Consider the following 16,513-nt stretch of genomic DNA (forward strand, 5'->3'; position numbering starts at 1 on the left):
AGATTTGAGGGAAATTACAACCAAATTCATCACAGGGAAGGTGCTTGTAATTCTGTGGAACCCAAAACCCTGGATCATAAATATTAAATAGTCACTAATAAATCGCTAATAAATGAAAAGGGGAATTCAGGAGAAACTTCTTCACCCAGAGAGTGGTTAGAATGTGGAAGCTGTAGTTGAGGTGAATAGACCATTTAAGGGGAAGCTAGATAAACACGTGTGGGAGAAAGCGATAGAAGGATATGCTGATAGGCTGAAGAGAAATAGAGTGGGAGGAGATTTGTGTGGAGCATAAACGCCGTATCAGGCCAGTTGGGCTGAATGGTCTGTTTCTGTGTTGTGAATTCCATGTAGTGCTGCTGAAGTAAATGTTGTATATTGCAGGATATGATGACCTGTCCTGATAGTGTCAGGTGATCGACTGTTGTTGTTGACAATACTTACAGCAAGAGATCGAGTAAAGCCAAGTACTCCGTGCTTTGAAGCTGTGTACACTGGACAATGCGCTGCTGGTATGAAACCTAAATAAATTAAACAAATCACAGGGTAAAATAGCATGAATCAGCATCTTCAATTTGACCTAATCTTCCACTGAACTTAGTTATCGTGTATATGAATTGTCATGATTCAATATAAGAAACAAAATGGGAAAGGAGAAAATCTGGGGACTGAAGATTGATAAATCTCCAGGGGCAGGATTTTTACCTCGTCAAGCGGGCATGGCGGGCAGGCCCGGGAGCGGTTGTGAAACCAACCGGCGCCCATAATTGGGCCCCAACCGCGATTTCATGCCGGCTGGCCAATTAACGGCGGAAGTTTGCGCATTAGCATGGGTGTGCGCACTGAAAGTTCCCTGGAGGCACAGAGCTTCTGCCACATGAGAAGGGTCATGTTATCAATGAGACTTAAACATTTTGGTTTTATTTTTAATTCCTGTTGGAAGCCTCATCCTGCCTGTGGATGAGGTTTCATTAGAAAAATCCAAAGGCTGCTTGGCCCATTCGTCTGCCTGCCAACCGTAAGGTTGGACGGGCAGCGAAAAATCACATTTAATTATCACTTTCATGGCCTTAATAGGCCTGTTAATTGTTGCCGGGCATGCTGCCGACTTCCGTGCACGCCCGGTGACTGAAATATCACGCGAATGCGCGATGACGTAGGGATCCTCACCCAACGTCATCGTGCGTCATTCTACGCTCGAGCGGGTCGGGCGCGTACCCACTCGCTCAGCAAAAAATCCTGATGGTTTCCATCCCACAGTATAAAAAGGTGAGCGTACTCACCATAACCTTTCAAAGCTCTCTTGATTTGGGAATCATGTCATTAGTTTGGAAACTTTCAATCGTTGCTTCATTATTTAGGAAAGGTAGGGGAAAGGAACCAAATAACCGCAGGCCTGTCAATTTAACATCCAAAAGGCAAGAGATTATTTGCAAAGAAAATCCATGGAATTGGAAGTAACTTTTGACAAGTGGGATGATGGTTGGTCGGCAGGAGACAGGAAGTGGGAAGAAAGGGTTTGAAATCTGCTTGATGGATATGATAAGTGAATGAGCTAAACTATGCCAAATGGCATTTAATGAGGGGAAGTTACATGTCATCCATTTATGAAAGATAAATTAGAATACTTTCCAACTGTTGCAAAACTAGGAATAGAGGAGGAGCAGAAAGATTTGGGATTCTAAGTTAACAGATCATTAAAAGTAAGTGAACAGGTACAAAAAATATGAATATGGGAACAGGAGTAGACCATTTGGCCCTCGAGCCTGCTCCACCATTCAATTAGGCCATGGTTAACCATCTACCTCAATGTCACTTTTCTGCACTATCCCCATATCTCTTGATATCATTAGTATCCAGAAACTAAACCGTGTACAGATCCACAGGTCACTGAAAGTGGCAATGCAGGTGGATAAGGTAGTCAGGAAGGCATATGGCATGCTTGCCTTCATTGGCAGGGGTATTGAGTATAAAAGCTGGGAAGTCATGCTGCAGCTGTATAGAACCTTGGTTAGGCCACACTTGGAATATTGCGTGCAATTCTGGTCACCACATTACCAGAAGGATATGCAGGCGTTGGAGAGGGTGCAGAGGAGGTTTACCAGGATGCTGCCTGGTCTGGAGGTTATTAGCTATGAGGAGAGGTTGGAGAAACTCGGATTGTTCTCACTAGAGCGACGGAGATTGAGGGGCGACTTGATAGCAGTTTACAAAATTATGAGTGGCATGGACAGAGTAGATGGTCAGAATCTTTTTCCTAGGGTGGAAGAGTCAATTACTAGGGGACATAGATTTAAGGTGAGAGGAGAAAACTATAGAGGAGATATGCGGGGCAAGTTTTTTACACAGAGGGTAGTGAGTGTCTGGAATTCGCTGCCAGAGGAGGTGGTGGAAGCAGGTACGATAGTGGTATTTAAGAGGCAGCTTGACAAATACATGAATAGGATGGGAATAGAGGGATACGGACCCCGGAAGTGCAAAATGTTTTAGTTGACGGGCAATATGATCGGCGCAGGCTTGGAGGGCTGAAGGGTCTGTTCCTGTGCTGTACTTTTCTTTGTTCTTTGTTCTTTGTTAAACCTATCGATTTCTGTCTTGAACATGCTCAATGATTGAGCTTCCACGACCCTCTGGTGTAGAGCATTCCAAAGACTCACCAACTTATGAGTGAAGAAACTCTTCCTCATCTCAGTCATAAATTAATTTCCCCTTATTCTGAGACTGTGTCCTCTGGTTCTAGACTCACCAGCCAGGGGAAACATCCTATCCACATCCACCCTGTCACACCCTGTAAGAATTGAATAAGTTTCAATGGATCATCTCTCATTCTTCGAAACTCTAGAGAATACAGGCCCAGTTTCCTGAACCTCTCCTCATAAGCCAATCCCGCCATACCCAGGGATTAGTCTGGTGAACCTCTGTTGCAGTTCCTCTAAGGCAAGTATGTCCTTCCTTAGATAAGGAGACCAAAACTGTACACAATACTCCAGGTGCAGTCTCACTCTATACAATTGCAGCAAGACATCTTTACTCCTGTACTCAAATTCCCTTGTGATGAAAGCCATATACCATTTGCCTTCCTAATTGTTTGCTGAACTTGCATGCTGTCTTTTAGTGACTCATGAACAAGGACACCCAGGTCCCTTTGGACATCAACCTTATGCTTGGCGGACGGTGGGGGTGGGGAGGGGGGCGAATTTTTATTTAATCGTTTTGAAGTCTTCAGCTCCCTGAGGCAGCTCTCTGTCTTCAGGAAGCTTTCATTCAGCGCTCACCCGCACCTGCGTTGACCTCCTCCTGCCCCTACGCAGGCAGCGCTGAGCATTCCAGTGCACGCTTCACGCTGGCTGGCCGTTAACTGACCGGCCAGCCTGAAATCGCGGTCAGGGGCCGATCGCGGGCGCTGGTCTGCTCCTCAGCCGCTTCCAGCCTGCTGATTGCACCCACATGCCAACCTAAAAATCCTACCCCACGTTCCCAAAGAAATGGCCTGGCTCTCTGACTAGTCCAGTGACATAACCACTGTGCCACCAACACCTCCTAGATTGGCTGCCATTGCAAAAATCATTGTGCTGACCTTCAGTGTATATTTCATTGGCAGGACTTCTATCGCCATGCTCACCTCCAAAGTCACCTGTTCCTCAGGTCTCAAGAAAACTCTTTTTGAGGTGACAGACATTCAATTGCTTGGCCTGGTAATTGCATTTTATGCATGAAGAAGACAAGTAACAACAATCGTTGGAAAGCTGGTGTTGCAGTCCTTAATAAAGCAGGACCCCGCCTGCTGTTGGAAAACTCAGTGCTGTGCAAAGCATAGATTTACTGCACAATGGGATTTTGCAGCCCTCTTTGGCAAGTTGCAAGTTTAACCCGTCTTACAGACCTGAACGCAACGTAATACAAATCATGTAGATTAATGGACTCCAGTAAGATGCTCTTAACTATACCAGAGTATAGTTGCATTGAGGATCTGCGGCAATGTTATCAGTCCTCTAGAAAGCCCTGGTTGGCCGAGCACTAGATACTAAGAATTACTAAAGCTCAAACCAGATCTCCATTTTGATGCTAGGGCCACACCAACTAGTGCAAATGCATCTTAACGTTTTGTATCAAGTCTGATGGTGAAGGTCCACACAATACTCCTCAGGTCTGTGAAGCTTCCTCAACCAGTACCACCATTGTTTGGAACTCTTTCATAGGCAGAAGACCAAACTTTGAATTAATACTCAGTTGCTGAAGTTGCATTATGTTAAAGCAAATCACGCACCCGTTGATACCCCATTGAGCAACTGACTTAAATAATGCTGTGCAATTTTAGCAACAAGCAGCTTCATTAAAAGAACAGGCAAAGGAATTTCTTAATGTATGCATGAACACTACTGATAGGTCACAGGGTTCTTTCAAGGCATTAGTATTCTGGGGCTGACGTGGATTCTGGGTACAACCAGTCCAAAATCATCTGTAACTTAGCAGTGAAGCACATATAGTCCAAAGCTACACGCACACAGACACACACATAGACACACACAGGCCCACACACACATGTGCACACACACACACACACACACACACATGCACACATACACAAACACGACTTTGGAGCTGGGTGAGGAGGGTGTCCTTACTTGCTCAAATCCTCATATCATTTTAAACACCTGGATTAGATCACCCCAACCTTCTACGTTTAAGGGTATTGAACTCAAATTTATGCAGCCTGGTCTCTGTCCTCAAAATTTAAGCTCTTAAGCCTTTAATATCTTTCGGGTGAATCTGTTGCATCTAACCCAAGGCCAATATCTCCTTCTAGAGGTTCCTACCCTAGAAATGAACATAGTTCAGCTCAAAATGGGGTCTGGTCAAGAGTCTGTACATCTACATAACTTCCTCCCATTGGGCGAAGTCATCCCAGATTTGCACTAAGCGGGGTAGTGGAAGGGTAAACCTGCCGGCTGCAATGGCGGCTTTTCATGCCGCATCGTCCCAAACCCACCGCATTAATTATGCATCCCCAGGAAACACATCATTTCCATGGAGGGCAAGCTCTCATTTGCCCACCATGCCATCGTCTCACCGCTTCATCACGCCAGGCACCATGCTTAAAGGGTAGCCGTGCGCACACATTCCAGTGCTTCCAGTGCACAGCAGCTGCAAACAAAACATGGCCCTGAAAGGCAAAAATACTGCAGCGCCCAGGATCAATGGGGTGTCCCTCGAGCGCCTTTTGGATGCAGTGGAGGTTCGCTGTGATGTCCTCTACCCTCACTGGGCAGCAAGCTCTCAAATCTGGCTGGGGAGGTGGTGGCAGCGGTGGTCAGTGCCAACACCCAGCAAAAGAGGACAGCCACCCAGTGCCGAAAGAGGATAAATGATCTCCTCCATTCTGCCAGGGTAAGTCACTCTTCTCATCACTCTCAACTCAAGCGCTCACAAACCCAGCACACATCCACAGGGCCCTCACTCACTGCCTGTTCAAGGGACACCACCATTCACTCTCTCACACACACCTTCATTGTCCTCATCCCATCCATGGGACCACTCACCGCTCATGCAATCCTGGCATACTTATCACCTGGCCTGGCAGGGGACCTGCTTACACTCTCCCCATCTCTAAAATCAAGGTCTTCACCAACTTTGAAAACAGAGCCATCCAGCTGGCCGGCGATGATCTGGACCATTCCTGTGCTGACGGTGAGGTTGGCGCTGCTCTACTAAGTGAGGATCCAGCAGTGCAACATCCATCAGATGACCATGCTGTGAGTGATGTGCCCTGTTTCACAGGCCACTGCCATACACTAATTACCTCTCCTTGCTTCCGCAGGCACATCTGGGAAATGGCCGACAGAGTCCGTGACCCAGGGCTTCCAATCGAGCCCCAAAGAAACCTCTGAAGAGAAATCTGGAGGCAGCCTCCTTGAAGTCCCGTCAGCGCTCACCTACACCCTCCACCAGCGCAGAGACACACACCTCGGTGGGACCTAGCTTTAGAGTAGCCTCAGGATCATAATCTGATGAGCAGATCACACTTTCTAATCCACAGCAGGTGGCAGCAGGGCCTTCCCAGGTGTCCGGCACTCGGAGGACTGCTGGAGGCCAGAAATCTGCTGAGTCTGAGGCAGATGACGAACATCTGGACTCGGTCATGTCACAGTTGCTGGAACTGCAGAGGCAAGCTTGGGAACATCAGGAAGGGATGTCCGCTGCACTCCTCAGATTGCAAGGAGCGATGGAGGAGTCCGTCCGCCTTCAGTCTGAGGTGATAGCGCCGGCATGCCGATGCACTGAGGTCAACACTGATAGGATGGCGGCTGCCATGGAGACCTTGGTCCAGGGCGTTGCTCCGGCACTGCTGTGCGGGCTGAACTCCATCCATAGATGGCCTCCAACAGTGTGTACACGAGAGGGGTGCCAGGCAGCTTGATCTCACTCCTGCTACCTCTTCTCCTCAAGCAGTCAGCCAGGGGCCCTTGGGCACCCATAGGGAGGACACCCCGGGGCCATCCACCCAGGTGGCTCCAGGAGTATCCAGCCCATCTGAATCCCCTATTCCTGTGACCCCAGCAGCTCCAGCTCCACAGCTCGAGGAGGGAGCTACTGCCACACAGCAGTAGGCTGGTGCCCTCCAGGTCTCGGCCCTCCAGAGGATACTCGTCAAGGTCATCACAGACAGGGCGTCACAGTCAGCAGGCTGCCTCCACCTCCGCTGTGGATGTCCCGGGAGCACCAAGATGTAGCTGCAGGGTTAGGAAAGTTAAGAAGATGTAACTCTTTCGAGTTATCAACAGATCGCATGTAACTCTTTCGAGTACATTCACAGTTCTTGGTTTCCGGGAGTGGGACATGAACCCACAACCTTCTGATTCAAAGGCGAGGGATGTAGCTGCACAGCCTGGGCACGGGTGTTAATCACTTGTACATAATGTTCAGTATTGTCAATAAACTCCCAAGAATGTATCACTGCCTATGGTTCCTTGTTCTGATGAGCAGTGTTCGTGTCACTCAGATGTGAAACTTTTCTGCACAAGATAAAGGCAGGTGTCTCAATTCAGGGCCTCTTCCCTGTTCTTTGTGCAGCCTTCGGACCACAGTGATGGTCCAGCCTCACACTCCCTGGACACATTACTGATGCCTGCGTCCCAGCGGTGCTTGACATTGCTGCCAGAATATCGTGGGCAGGCCTCATAGAGTTCCATCATTCTCTCTGTGTGCTCTCAGCACCTTTAAGTTGCGACTGTCCCCCATCTCTTTAGCATCTGTGGCCAGTGATGCTGTGCTACTAGTGGGGGTCAGTTGCTGCAGGCAGACAAAGGATCTGACGCTTTTAAATTTCATGGCTGCGTTTCTATGATACGACCCTGAACATAGAGCGCAAGTGAGCTGCCCTCAGCCAGACAGGAGTCAAACATTCTCAGAGGCTATGTGAAGATCTATGGAATGACCTTACTGCATGTAGTCATCATCCTCCTGCAATCGAGCGACTATTCGGGCCTGCACTGATTCTCCATGACAGGAGCATTAGCACAGCGGGTATGTGCGCTGCCATAAGCCAGACTGGAGTCAAACATTCATAGATGCAATGTGAGGATCTATGGGACCCCCTCACTGCACGTTGTCATCATCCTCCACAAATCTAGCGGTTATGAGGGCCTCCCGAACGCGCCTGTCTCGTCTGGCCAGTGCGAGGGCCTCATCGCCGTCATCTTCGCTTTCAAGGACTTCCTCACCCTCATCACCGACGATATCTTCCTCATTGGAGGAGACCTCCAGCTCCTGCCTCTCTTCCTCAGCCAGCTCCTCTCCGCGTTGCAGCGCTAGGTTGTAAAGGGTGTAGTAGGCAACAATGATGCATGACGCCCTCTGTGGACTATATTGCAGGGCTCCACCAGACTGGTCCGGGCACTGGAACCTCATTTTCAGCATCCAGATGGTTTGCTCCACCAAGTTACGAGTTGCAGTGTGAGCTTCATTATACCGTTGCTCTGCTGCAGTCTGTGGCCACCACACGGGTGTCATCAGCCACTACCCTTGTCCCTGAGGAGCCATCCTTGCAGCTTCTGTGGACTCTGGAAGGCTTCAGGGATCCGTGACCGAATGAGAATGGAAACCATGTGCAGACCTGCAGGATGCGTTGGTGGTGGTCACACACCAGCTGCATATTCAGTGAGTGGAATCCCTTGCGGTTGACATAGTTGACCCTGTGTCGTGACGGAGATCTGAGCACCGCATGAATGCAGTCGATAGCGCCCTGAACCTGTGGGAAACGCGAGATCTGGGCAAATCCAATCACTCTTACATCCTTTCCCTCCTGGTCCCGGGCGAAATACACAAAGTTGTGTCCTCCTGGAGATGGCATCCGTGACCTCATGGATGCATTTCTGGGTATAGGCTTGTGAGATCCCACAGAGGTCACCTGTGGGGCCCTGAAAGGAGCCACTGGCATAGAGATTGAGCAGTGCTGTCACTTTCACAGCCACTGGTAGTGGATGCCCTCTATGTCGACATGGTGCCAAATCCTGCCGTATCTGGCAGATGTGACTGACCAGTTCCCTAGACATGCGCAGTCTTCAGTGTTTCTGGTTCTTAGTCATCTGCAGGCATGAAACCTGCCCAGATCCTGGCTCTGGCTAGGTGCTGACCAGCGACAGCTCGCTGTGGCTCTTTGGCGGTGTGTGCGGGAGCCCCAGCTGGCCCTTCTCCCAGAGGGTGCTGTTCCTCCCTCTGCACTGCCAGGCACCTCAGTCACTCTCTTCTCTGTTGCCTCTGCTCTCTGTACGCCATGAGGCATACAGCTAGTTTACCAGGCTCTATGCTCCTTATGTACTCCTCCCGCAGGATGAAAGACAGAGACGCCATATTAGCTTGGGTCTACTAAGAACCTCCCTTGGTTAAGTCTGAAGGCCCCTTAACACATCCCGGAGAGTGTTGACTACCACTCGGATGGCCAGAGATTAGTGTACTGCATGGCTGCCCGAAACCCCACCCACCTCCACCCCACACCACCTGACTGATTGGTGGCAGCTTTGCCCATTGGACTGCATGCCGTGCTCTCAGCTAAGGTGCAGGCATTCTCCTAAACCGCACTGCAAGGCTGCACTGTTAGCTAGAACCATGGGGGAGACTGGTCCAAACCGGGATGATAACATTGCAAGGGGCTGTGAGCGCCTCCACCAGTGACTGCTCCACAGCCAGCTTTAGCAAGGAGATTGTACAACGTGCCCAGTCATCCAACTGTTCTGCAGTGCACTAAAACGCTCATTAGTTTGTAGTCTGTGCCAGAGGGGTAACAATCTCTGGAGCACTTGCTGGGACTCTGATGCCTCTGCATTGCTTGAGTGGGCAGTTAAGCTGGAGGCCCAACTCCAATCATATCAATGTGGCTGCACCTGAACTGTCTCAGTTGCAGAGAAATGGCCACTTTGTACAAGGTGTCCCTAATGTGTGGCCGCTTCCCTCACCCAAACCCCCCACCCTGCATGTGCTTGTGCACTACCTTCAACTACAAGGCAGCCTTTGCCACCCCCTCTCCACAAGTGCCTCAACCTTCACGCGAATGTTCTGCAATGTTACTGTGTACTCACTTCCGTGTTCCCCACATAGTGCAGCCCACCAAGTGCACGCCTTTTATATGCTGTTGTGAAACATGTCAGTGTGATTGACAATCCAGCACTGGGAGGGGGGGTGTGTGAGGGTGGGATGAGTCCGGTGAGCTAGCCTTAGAATGGTATGCTGATGTATTACAATGAGCTTCCCGATGTCCAATGGCGGGGAACGCAGCCCGCCATCGCTGGGCTGAATGGACAAGTGGGGAGGCGGTGGTGTAGTGGTATTGTCACTGGACTCATATTCCAGAGACTCAGGGTAATGCTCTGGAGACCTGGGTTTGAATCCCACCATGGCAGATGGTGACATTTGAATTCAATAAAAAAAAAATCTGGAATTAAAGGTCTAATGATGACCATGAAACGATTGTCGTAAAGACCCATCTGGTTCACTAATATCCTTTAGGGAAAGAAATTTGCTGCCTTCACCTGTCCGGCTTACATGTGACTCCAGACCCATAGCAATGTGGTTAACTCTTAAATGCCCTCTGAGCAAGGGTAATTAGGGATGGTCAATATATCCCATGAGTGAATGAAAAGAAACAAAAATTGGTTTCACGATGTCGTGAAACTGATTTTTGGCCTTCTCGCCATATTGTCCGCTCATGCCACTGAGCCCGCCCTACGCCAGTGGGCATGGATGATTACCAGGACCTGCAAGCTCTTTTGTTCTACGTCTCTGCCTGAAAACCCTCTCCAAATTCCCTCATCTTCACCTTTACCCTTTGTCTCATTCCATTTCTCTAACCATGATTTAGTTTGCAATCATCGCACAAGCTCCTGACCCATTGCACTCTTCTTCCTAACCGATTCTTCTGCCAACTGGGGCGCTGACTCTAGCAATGAAATCTGCCCCTGAATGTACAGAGGTATGTTTTGTCGCTGCAAATACAGTGCAAACAAACCATACGATCTGAATTACGACTGAGAATGCATGCAATGTTTCTTCTTTGACCTAATTCTTCAATTTCTTTATCGAATGAGTTGTCAGTTGCAGCTAATTAAAAATCAGCACGGGTTTCTTATTCTGTCATGGGATGTGGGCGTCGCTGGCAGGGCCAGTATTTGTTGCCCATCCCTAACTGCCCTTGAACTGAGTGGCTTGCTAGGCCATTTCAGGGGGCAGTTAAGACTCAACCACATTGGTATGAGTCTGGAGTCACATGTAGACCAGACCAGGTAAGGACGGCAGATTTCCTTCCCTAATGGACATTAGTGAACCAGATGGGTTTTTACAACAATTGATGATAGTTGTCATGGTCATTGTTACTGAGACTAACTTTCCATTCCAGATTTGTTACTTGAATTTAAATTCCACCAGCTGCCATGGTGGGACTTGAACCCATGTCCCCAGAACATTAGCCTGGGCCTAGGATTACTAGTCCAATGGTGACTACTCCACTAAACCACCTGCTTAGCTTTGACATAATGAAAGAATAAAGAAAAAACTTGAATTTTATATAGCACATTTGTTGACCTCAGGATGTGCCAAAGCACTAAGGTATTTTTAAAAGTGTCTTCATTGTTGTTATGAAGGGAAATACATTAAGTAGTACGCAAGAAATACATAGCAAGCAGTTACTTATTTGCTTACTTCATGGCCTCCCTTCATTGTACTGAAACAGTGCAGTCAGGAGCTGGACTGACTGTGTTCCTCCGGTAGTACTTCTAATAAAAATGTCAATGTCGTTTGAGCCTTTTCAATAAACATCAGGATTTATGGAGTGTTTACTTTCCGAGTAGCAGCATTTCTTGCCAAGATTGGATTCTTATCTATCGTGTAAGCTGACCTGCATGGGCTATCAGCTCACCAATCTTTTCCAAAGGCAGCAGTCTAAACAATAATCTTTCAGTGAAAAACACATGGAAAAGCCCCATTTTATTATTCTTGGACAAGGCGCAAGCTGCACAAATAACTCTGGGCCTAGACTCTGTGACACACACTAAAGGACTTGGTGAAGCTGACAGCTCCAACACACAACTGAGAAATCTCCTGATTAAAAGGCTCTATGAGCAAGGTCACTGCTTCGTTGTGACTGCGTAAGTTAACTTCCTTGTAATATATTGCATTTCAGGGTCTTTGATCTCTGTTTTCTTTTGGTCTCACATTCCCCAATTCAATTCGCTTCTCCGTGGAAACTGAAAACCAAGACCCTCTCAGAGGCATAGCAACATAGAAAATAGGAGCAAGAGCAGGAGCAGGTCATTCGGCCCTTTGAGCCTGATCTGCCATGCTGGGCCTTTACCTCAACGCCATGCTACCGCTCTCTCCCCATACCCCTTGATGCCTTTAGAGTCTAGAAATCTGTTTCCTTCTTAAATATATTCAGTGACATGGCCTCCACAGCCTTCTGTGGCAGAGAATTCCACAGGCTCACCACCCTCTGAGTGAAGACGTTTCCCCTCATCTCTGTCCCAAATGGTCTACCCATATCCTGAGACTGTGACCCCTTGTTCTAGACTCCCCAGCCAAAGGGAACAGCATCCCTGCATCCAGTCTGTCCATCCCTGTCATAATTTTATGTGTTTCAATGAGATCTCCTCCCATTCTTCTAAACTCCAGTGGATACAGGCCTAGTCGACCAAATCTCTCCTCATACAACAACCCTGCCATCCCAGGAATCAGTCTGGTGAACCTTTGCTGTGCTCCCTCTGTGGCAAGTATATCCTTTCTGAGGTAAGGAGGCCAAAACTGCACACCAGAGCTCTCTTTCGAAACAAATAGCTGCATTGGAAGTGTAGTGGGACATGAACATGGTCTCATTTAAGCTGCAGCTATACCCAGCATTTCATCCGATTATAATGAGAGAAGCTGAGGCCTAATCAAATAGATTAAATAACGTAATAATGTGAAAATACAAACAAGGAGCAGGAGTACGCCATTCAGCCCCTCGAGCCTGCTTCGCCATTTAATAAGATCATGGCTGATCTGACAGTAACCTGAAATCTGCATCCCACCTACCGCCGATAACCTATCACCCCCTAGCTCACCAAAAATCTATCCACCTCTGCCTTAAAAATATTCAAAGACTCTGCTTCCACTACCTTTTCAGGAAAAGAGTTCCAAAGGCTCACAGCCCTCTGAGTGAAAAAAAATTCACCTCATCTTCTTTTTAAATGGGCGACCCCTTTTTTAAAAAAAGTGACCCCCTAGTTCTAGATTCTTCCACAAGAGGAAACATCCTCTCCACATCCACCCTGTCAAGACCCCTCCGGATCTTATAGATTTCAATCAAGTCGCCTTTTACTCTGCTAAACTCCAGGGCCAGAATATTGCGCTCATCGGACAGGCGCGTGGCTGGCCCGAACGAGCGTAAAATGATGTGCGATATTTTGGTCAGCGGGTGCGCAAAATGGTCAGCACACCTGCCGACAGTTAACAAGCCTATTAAAGCCATTAAAGATCTAATTGAATTAAAATTTTCGCTGCCCATCCAACCTTATGGTTGGCAGGCAGGCAAAAAGGCCAAGCGGGCTTTGAATTTTTAAGGAAACTTCATCCACGGGCGGGGATGAGGCTTCTGACAGCAATTAAAAACTAAATAAAATTTTTAACATTTCATTCATAACATGTCCCTGCTCGTGTGACAGAGTTACATGATGGGACATGTTTTTTCAACATTTTAAAATTCTTTATTCTTAATTTTCAAAAGTCTTCATCTCCTTGAGGCAGCTCGGTGTCTGAGGGAACATTTCCTGTGCGCACCTGCATGCACGCGCAAACTTCCGCGCTCCCCCTCATCCGCCCCGCCCCACACAGGCAGTGCTGAGCGTTGTAGCACACGCTTTGCGCTGGGCGGGCCTTAATTGGCCCACTAGCATGAAATCTTGGACGTGGCTTGGTCATGAGCAGTGGCTGGCTTCCTGACAGCTTCTGCTCACCCTCGCCAAGCCCACCCAACGAGGGCAAAATCCTGGCCCAGAGGATACAAGCATAGTTTGTCCAACCTTTCCTCATAAGACAACCCACCCATTCCAGATATTACTCTGGTCAAACATCTCTGAACTGCTTCCAATGCATTTACATCCTTCCTTAAATAAGATGACCAGTACTGTACATAGTACGCTAATGTGGTCTCACTAATGCCCTGTACAACTGAAGCATAACCTCCCCACTTTTGTATTCAATTCCCGTCACAATAAATGATAATGTTCTATTAGCTTTCCTAATTACTTGCTGTACTTGGCATACTAACTTTTGTGACTCATGCACTAGTACACCCAGATCCCTCTGAATCTTGGAGCTCTGCAATCTCTCACCATTTAGATAATAAGCTTCTTTTTTATTCTTCCTGCCAAAATGGACAATTTCACATTTGCCTACATTATACATTTGTCAGACCTTTGTCCACTTATTTAACCTATCTAGGTCACTTTGTAGCCACCTTATGTCCTCTTCACAACTTACTTTCCTACCAATCTTTGTGTCGTCAGAAAATTTAGCAACCGTACCTTCGGTCCCTTCATCCAAGTCATTTATATTAATTACAAAGAGTTTAGGCCCCAGCACTGTTCCCTGTGGCGCACCACTCGTTACATCCCACTAATCAGAAAAAGACCCATTTATGCATATTCTTTGCTTCCTGTTAGTCAGCCAGGCCATGCCAATATGTTACCCCCTACAGCATGAGCTTTTATTTTCTGCAATAAGGTTTGATGTGGCACCTTATCAGCTGCCCTCTGGAAATCTAAGTACAGTATATCCACCGGTTCCCCTTTATCCACAACACATGTGACTTCAAAGAACTCCAAAAAATTGGTTAAACATGATTTCCCTTTCACAAAACCATGTTGACTCTGCCTAATTGCCTTGAATTTTTCTGAGTGCCCTCCTATAACGTCTTTAATAATAGCTTCTAACATTTTCTCTATGACAGATGTTAGGCTAACTGGCCTGTAGTTTCCCGCTTTCTGTCTCCTTCCCTTTTTGAATAAAGGAGTTACATTTGCTATTTTCCAATCTAATGGAACCTTCCCTGAATCTAAGGGGCTGAATCTTGTGGCTGACATGCGGGTAGCGGAGCCCGCACGTCAGCGCTTAAAATGTTGCGCGCTGACATCGCCCGAGCACCCTGACGTCAGTACACGGCATCGCGATGTTTCAGTCGGTGGGCGTGCTATACAGCGTGATGCGCGCCCACCATTAATTAAAGGCCTTGTTAAGGCCATTAAGTGACCAGTCGACCAGGATTTTGAGGGGCCCGTGCGAACTTCGGGTCAGCGCACAGGCCCAACGGGCAGGCGGGTAAGTGACTTTTGTTTTACAAACCTCATCCAGTGGCGGGATGAGGTTTGATATCGGAATTAAAAATGTGTAATAAAGTGTTTGTGTATTTCATTAACATGTCCCATCTCATGTGACATGTTCACATGAGGGGGACATGTTAATGATTTTTTTATTTTTCTATTTTCCATGTTTCACTGCCTTTCAGCGATCTCCCTGAGGCAGCGCTTTGCCTCAGGGGAGATGTGCGCTCTTTCGTGTGCATGTGCGAAAGAGAGCACTCTTGCAGTTGGGGAATCCGTCCCCCCCCTCACCCGCACAGGGAGCGCAAAGCGCTTCCCGTCGGGCGTCACGCTAGGCGGGCCTTAATTGGCCTGCCCACTTAAAATGGCGTCGGGGCTCGTTTCGGCAGCGGTGATCGGCTGCCCGCCCGTCAAGGGCAAAATTCTGCCCAAGGAGTTTTGGAAAATTAAAACCAACGCATCAACTATCTCACTAGCCACTTCTTTCAAGATCCTAGGATGAAGTCCATCAGGACCCAAGGATTTGTCAGCCCGCAGATCCAACAATTTGCTCAATACCACTTCTCTGGTGATTGTAATTTTCCTGAGTTCCTCCCTCCCTTCAGTTTCCTGATTTACAGCTATTTCCATTGTGTTTCTGAATGTTGCTGGAGAGCCTCACACAGTTACGTGTTTTACCTTATTGGCATGTTACAGGTTTTATATGTTGCGGAGTCGCATGTCTGCCAATTGCTGGGGAGCCAGTAATAGGGTTATCAGTTTAAAAATTAAAATTGTTTCTTTATGAGGAGAGTTTTACAAGGAGTGTGTTTAATTTTTTTTTCTTTCATGGGATGTGGGTATCACAGGCAAGGCCAGCATTTGTTCCCCATCTCGAATTGCCCTTGAGCTGAGTGGCTTACTTGGCTATTTCAGGGGGTAGTTAAGATCACATTGCTGTTGGGCTGGAGTCACATGTAGGCCATGCCAGGTAAGGATGGCAAATTTCCTTCCCTAAAGGACATTAGTGAACCAGGTGGGATTTTACAACAACAACTTTTTCATGATCGCCCTTACTAAGACTGACTTTCCAATTGCAGGTTTATAATAATTGAACTTAAATTGCATGAGCTGCTTAGATGGGATTTGAACCCTTGTCCACAGGACATTAGCCTGGGATTCTGGATTACCAGTCCAGTGACATTGTCACGAGACCACCGTCGCCCCCGAAAAGAGTTGAAAGAGAAAGCGGCGGGAGTTGGGTACAATGTGTTGAACCCCCAACCACCCCCCCACTCCCGCCCACTGTCATCCTAATGACTCATCAGCCCTGTTTGTGTGGGGCTGGGCTGGGTTAAAATCTGGTGTTGGAACAGTGATTCTGAACTGGGGTTGGGGGTCTGCGGTTCCTCTAGGGGTCTGCGGGAAGGTTTCAAGCAGCCTGCCAAAAATACCAAGAGAGTGGGTAGAGTGCCTACACCTCCTCTCTGTTATCAATTACTAAGCCCAGACTTAAGTGACATGACCACTCCATCCAGCCAGTGGTTGGTTACCAAACTTCCAATTTTTTTCGGAATGCCGGGGCGATTTGTTTGTGTGCACGGGCCCTTTGCATCTTTCCGTGTGGCTGTGCACCTGTGGTGACCTAAAGGGGGTCAACTTGTGGCGGCCTGCACGGGAACTTCCAGGTT

At 47.9% G+C, this 16,513-nt stretch overlaps 1 protein-coding gene across 1 annotated transcript in view; it reads right to left on the reverse strand.

Annotated features, from left to right (window-relative positions):
* Nucleotides 1-16,513, reverse strand: part of LOC144692551 (15-hydroxyprostaglandin dehydrogenase [NAD(+)]-like) — a 77,851-nt gene that overhangs the window by 7,560 nt on the left and 53,778 nt on the right. Inside the window, exon 5 of the mRNA XM_078561551.1 lies at nucleotides 445-521. Coding sequence (XP_078417677.1) covers nucleotides 445-521 — 77 coding nt within the window. The remainder of the gene's footprint in view (nucleotides 1-444; nucleotides 522-16,513) is intronic.

The sequence above is a fragment of the Cetorhinus maximus genome, chromosome 2, assembly GCF_964194155.1.
Source record: "Cetorhinus maximus chromosome 2, sCetMax3.hap1.1, whole genome shotgun sequence".
In the NCBI taxonomy this organism is placed as follows: Eukaryota; Metazoa; Chordata; class Chondrichthyes; order Lamniformes; family Cetorhinidae; genus Cetorhinus; species Cetorhinus maximus.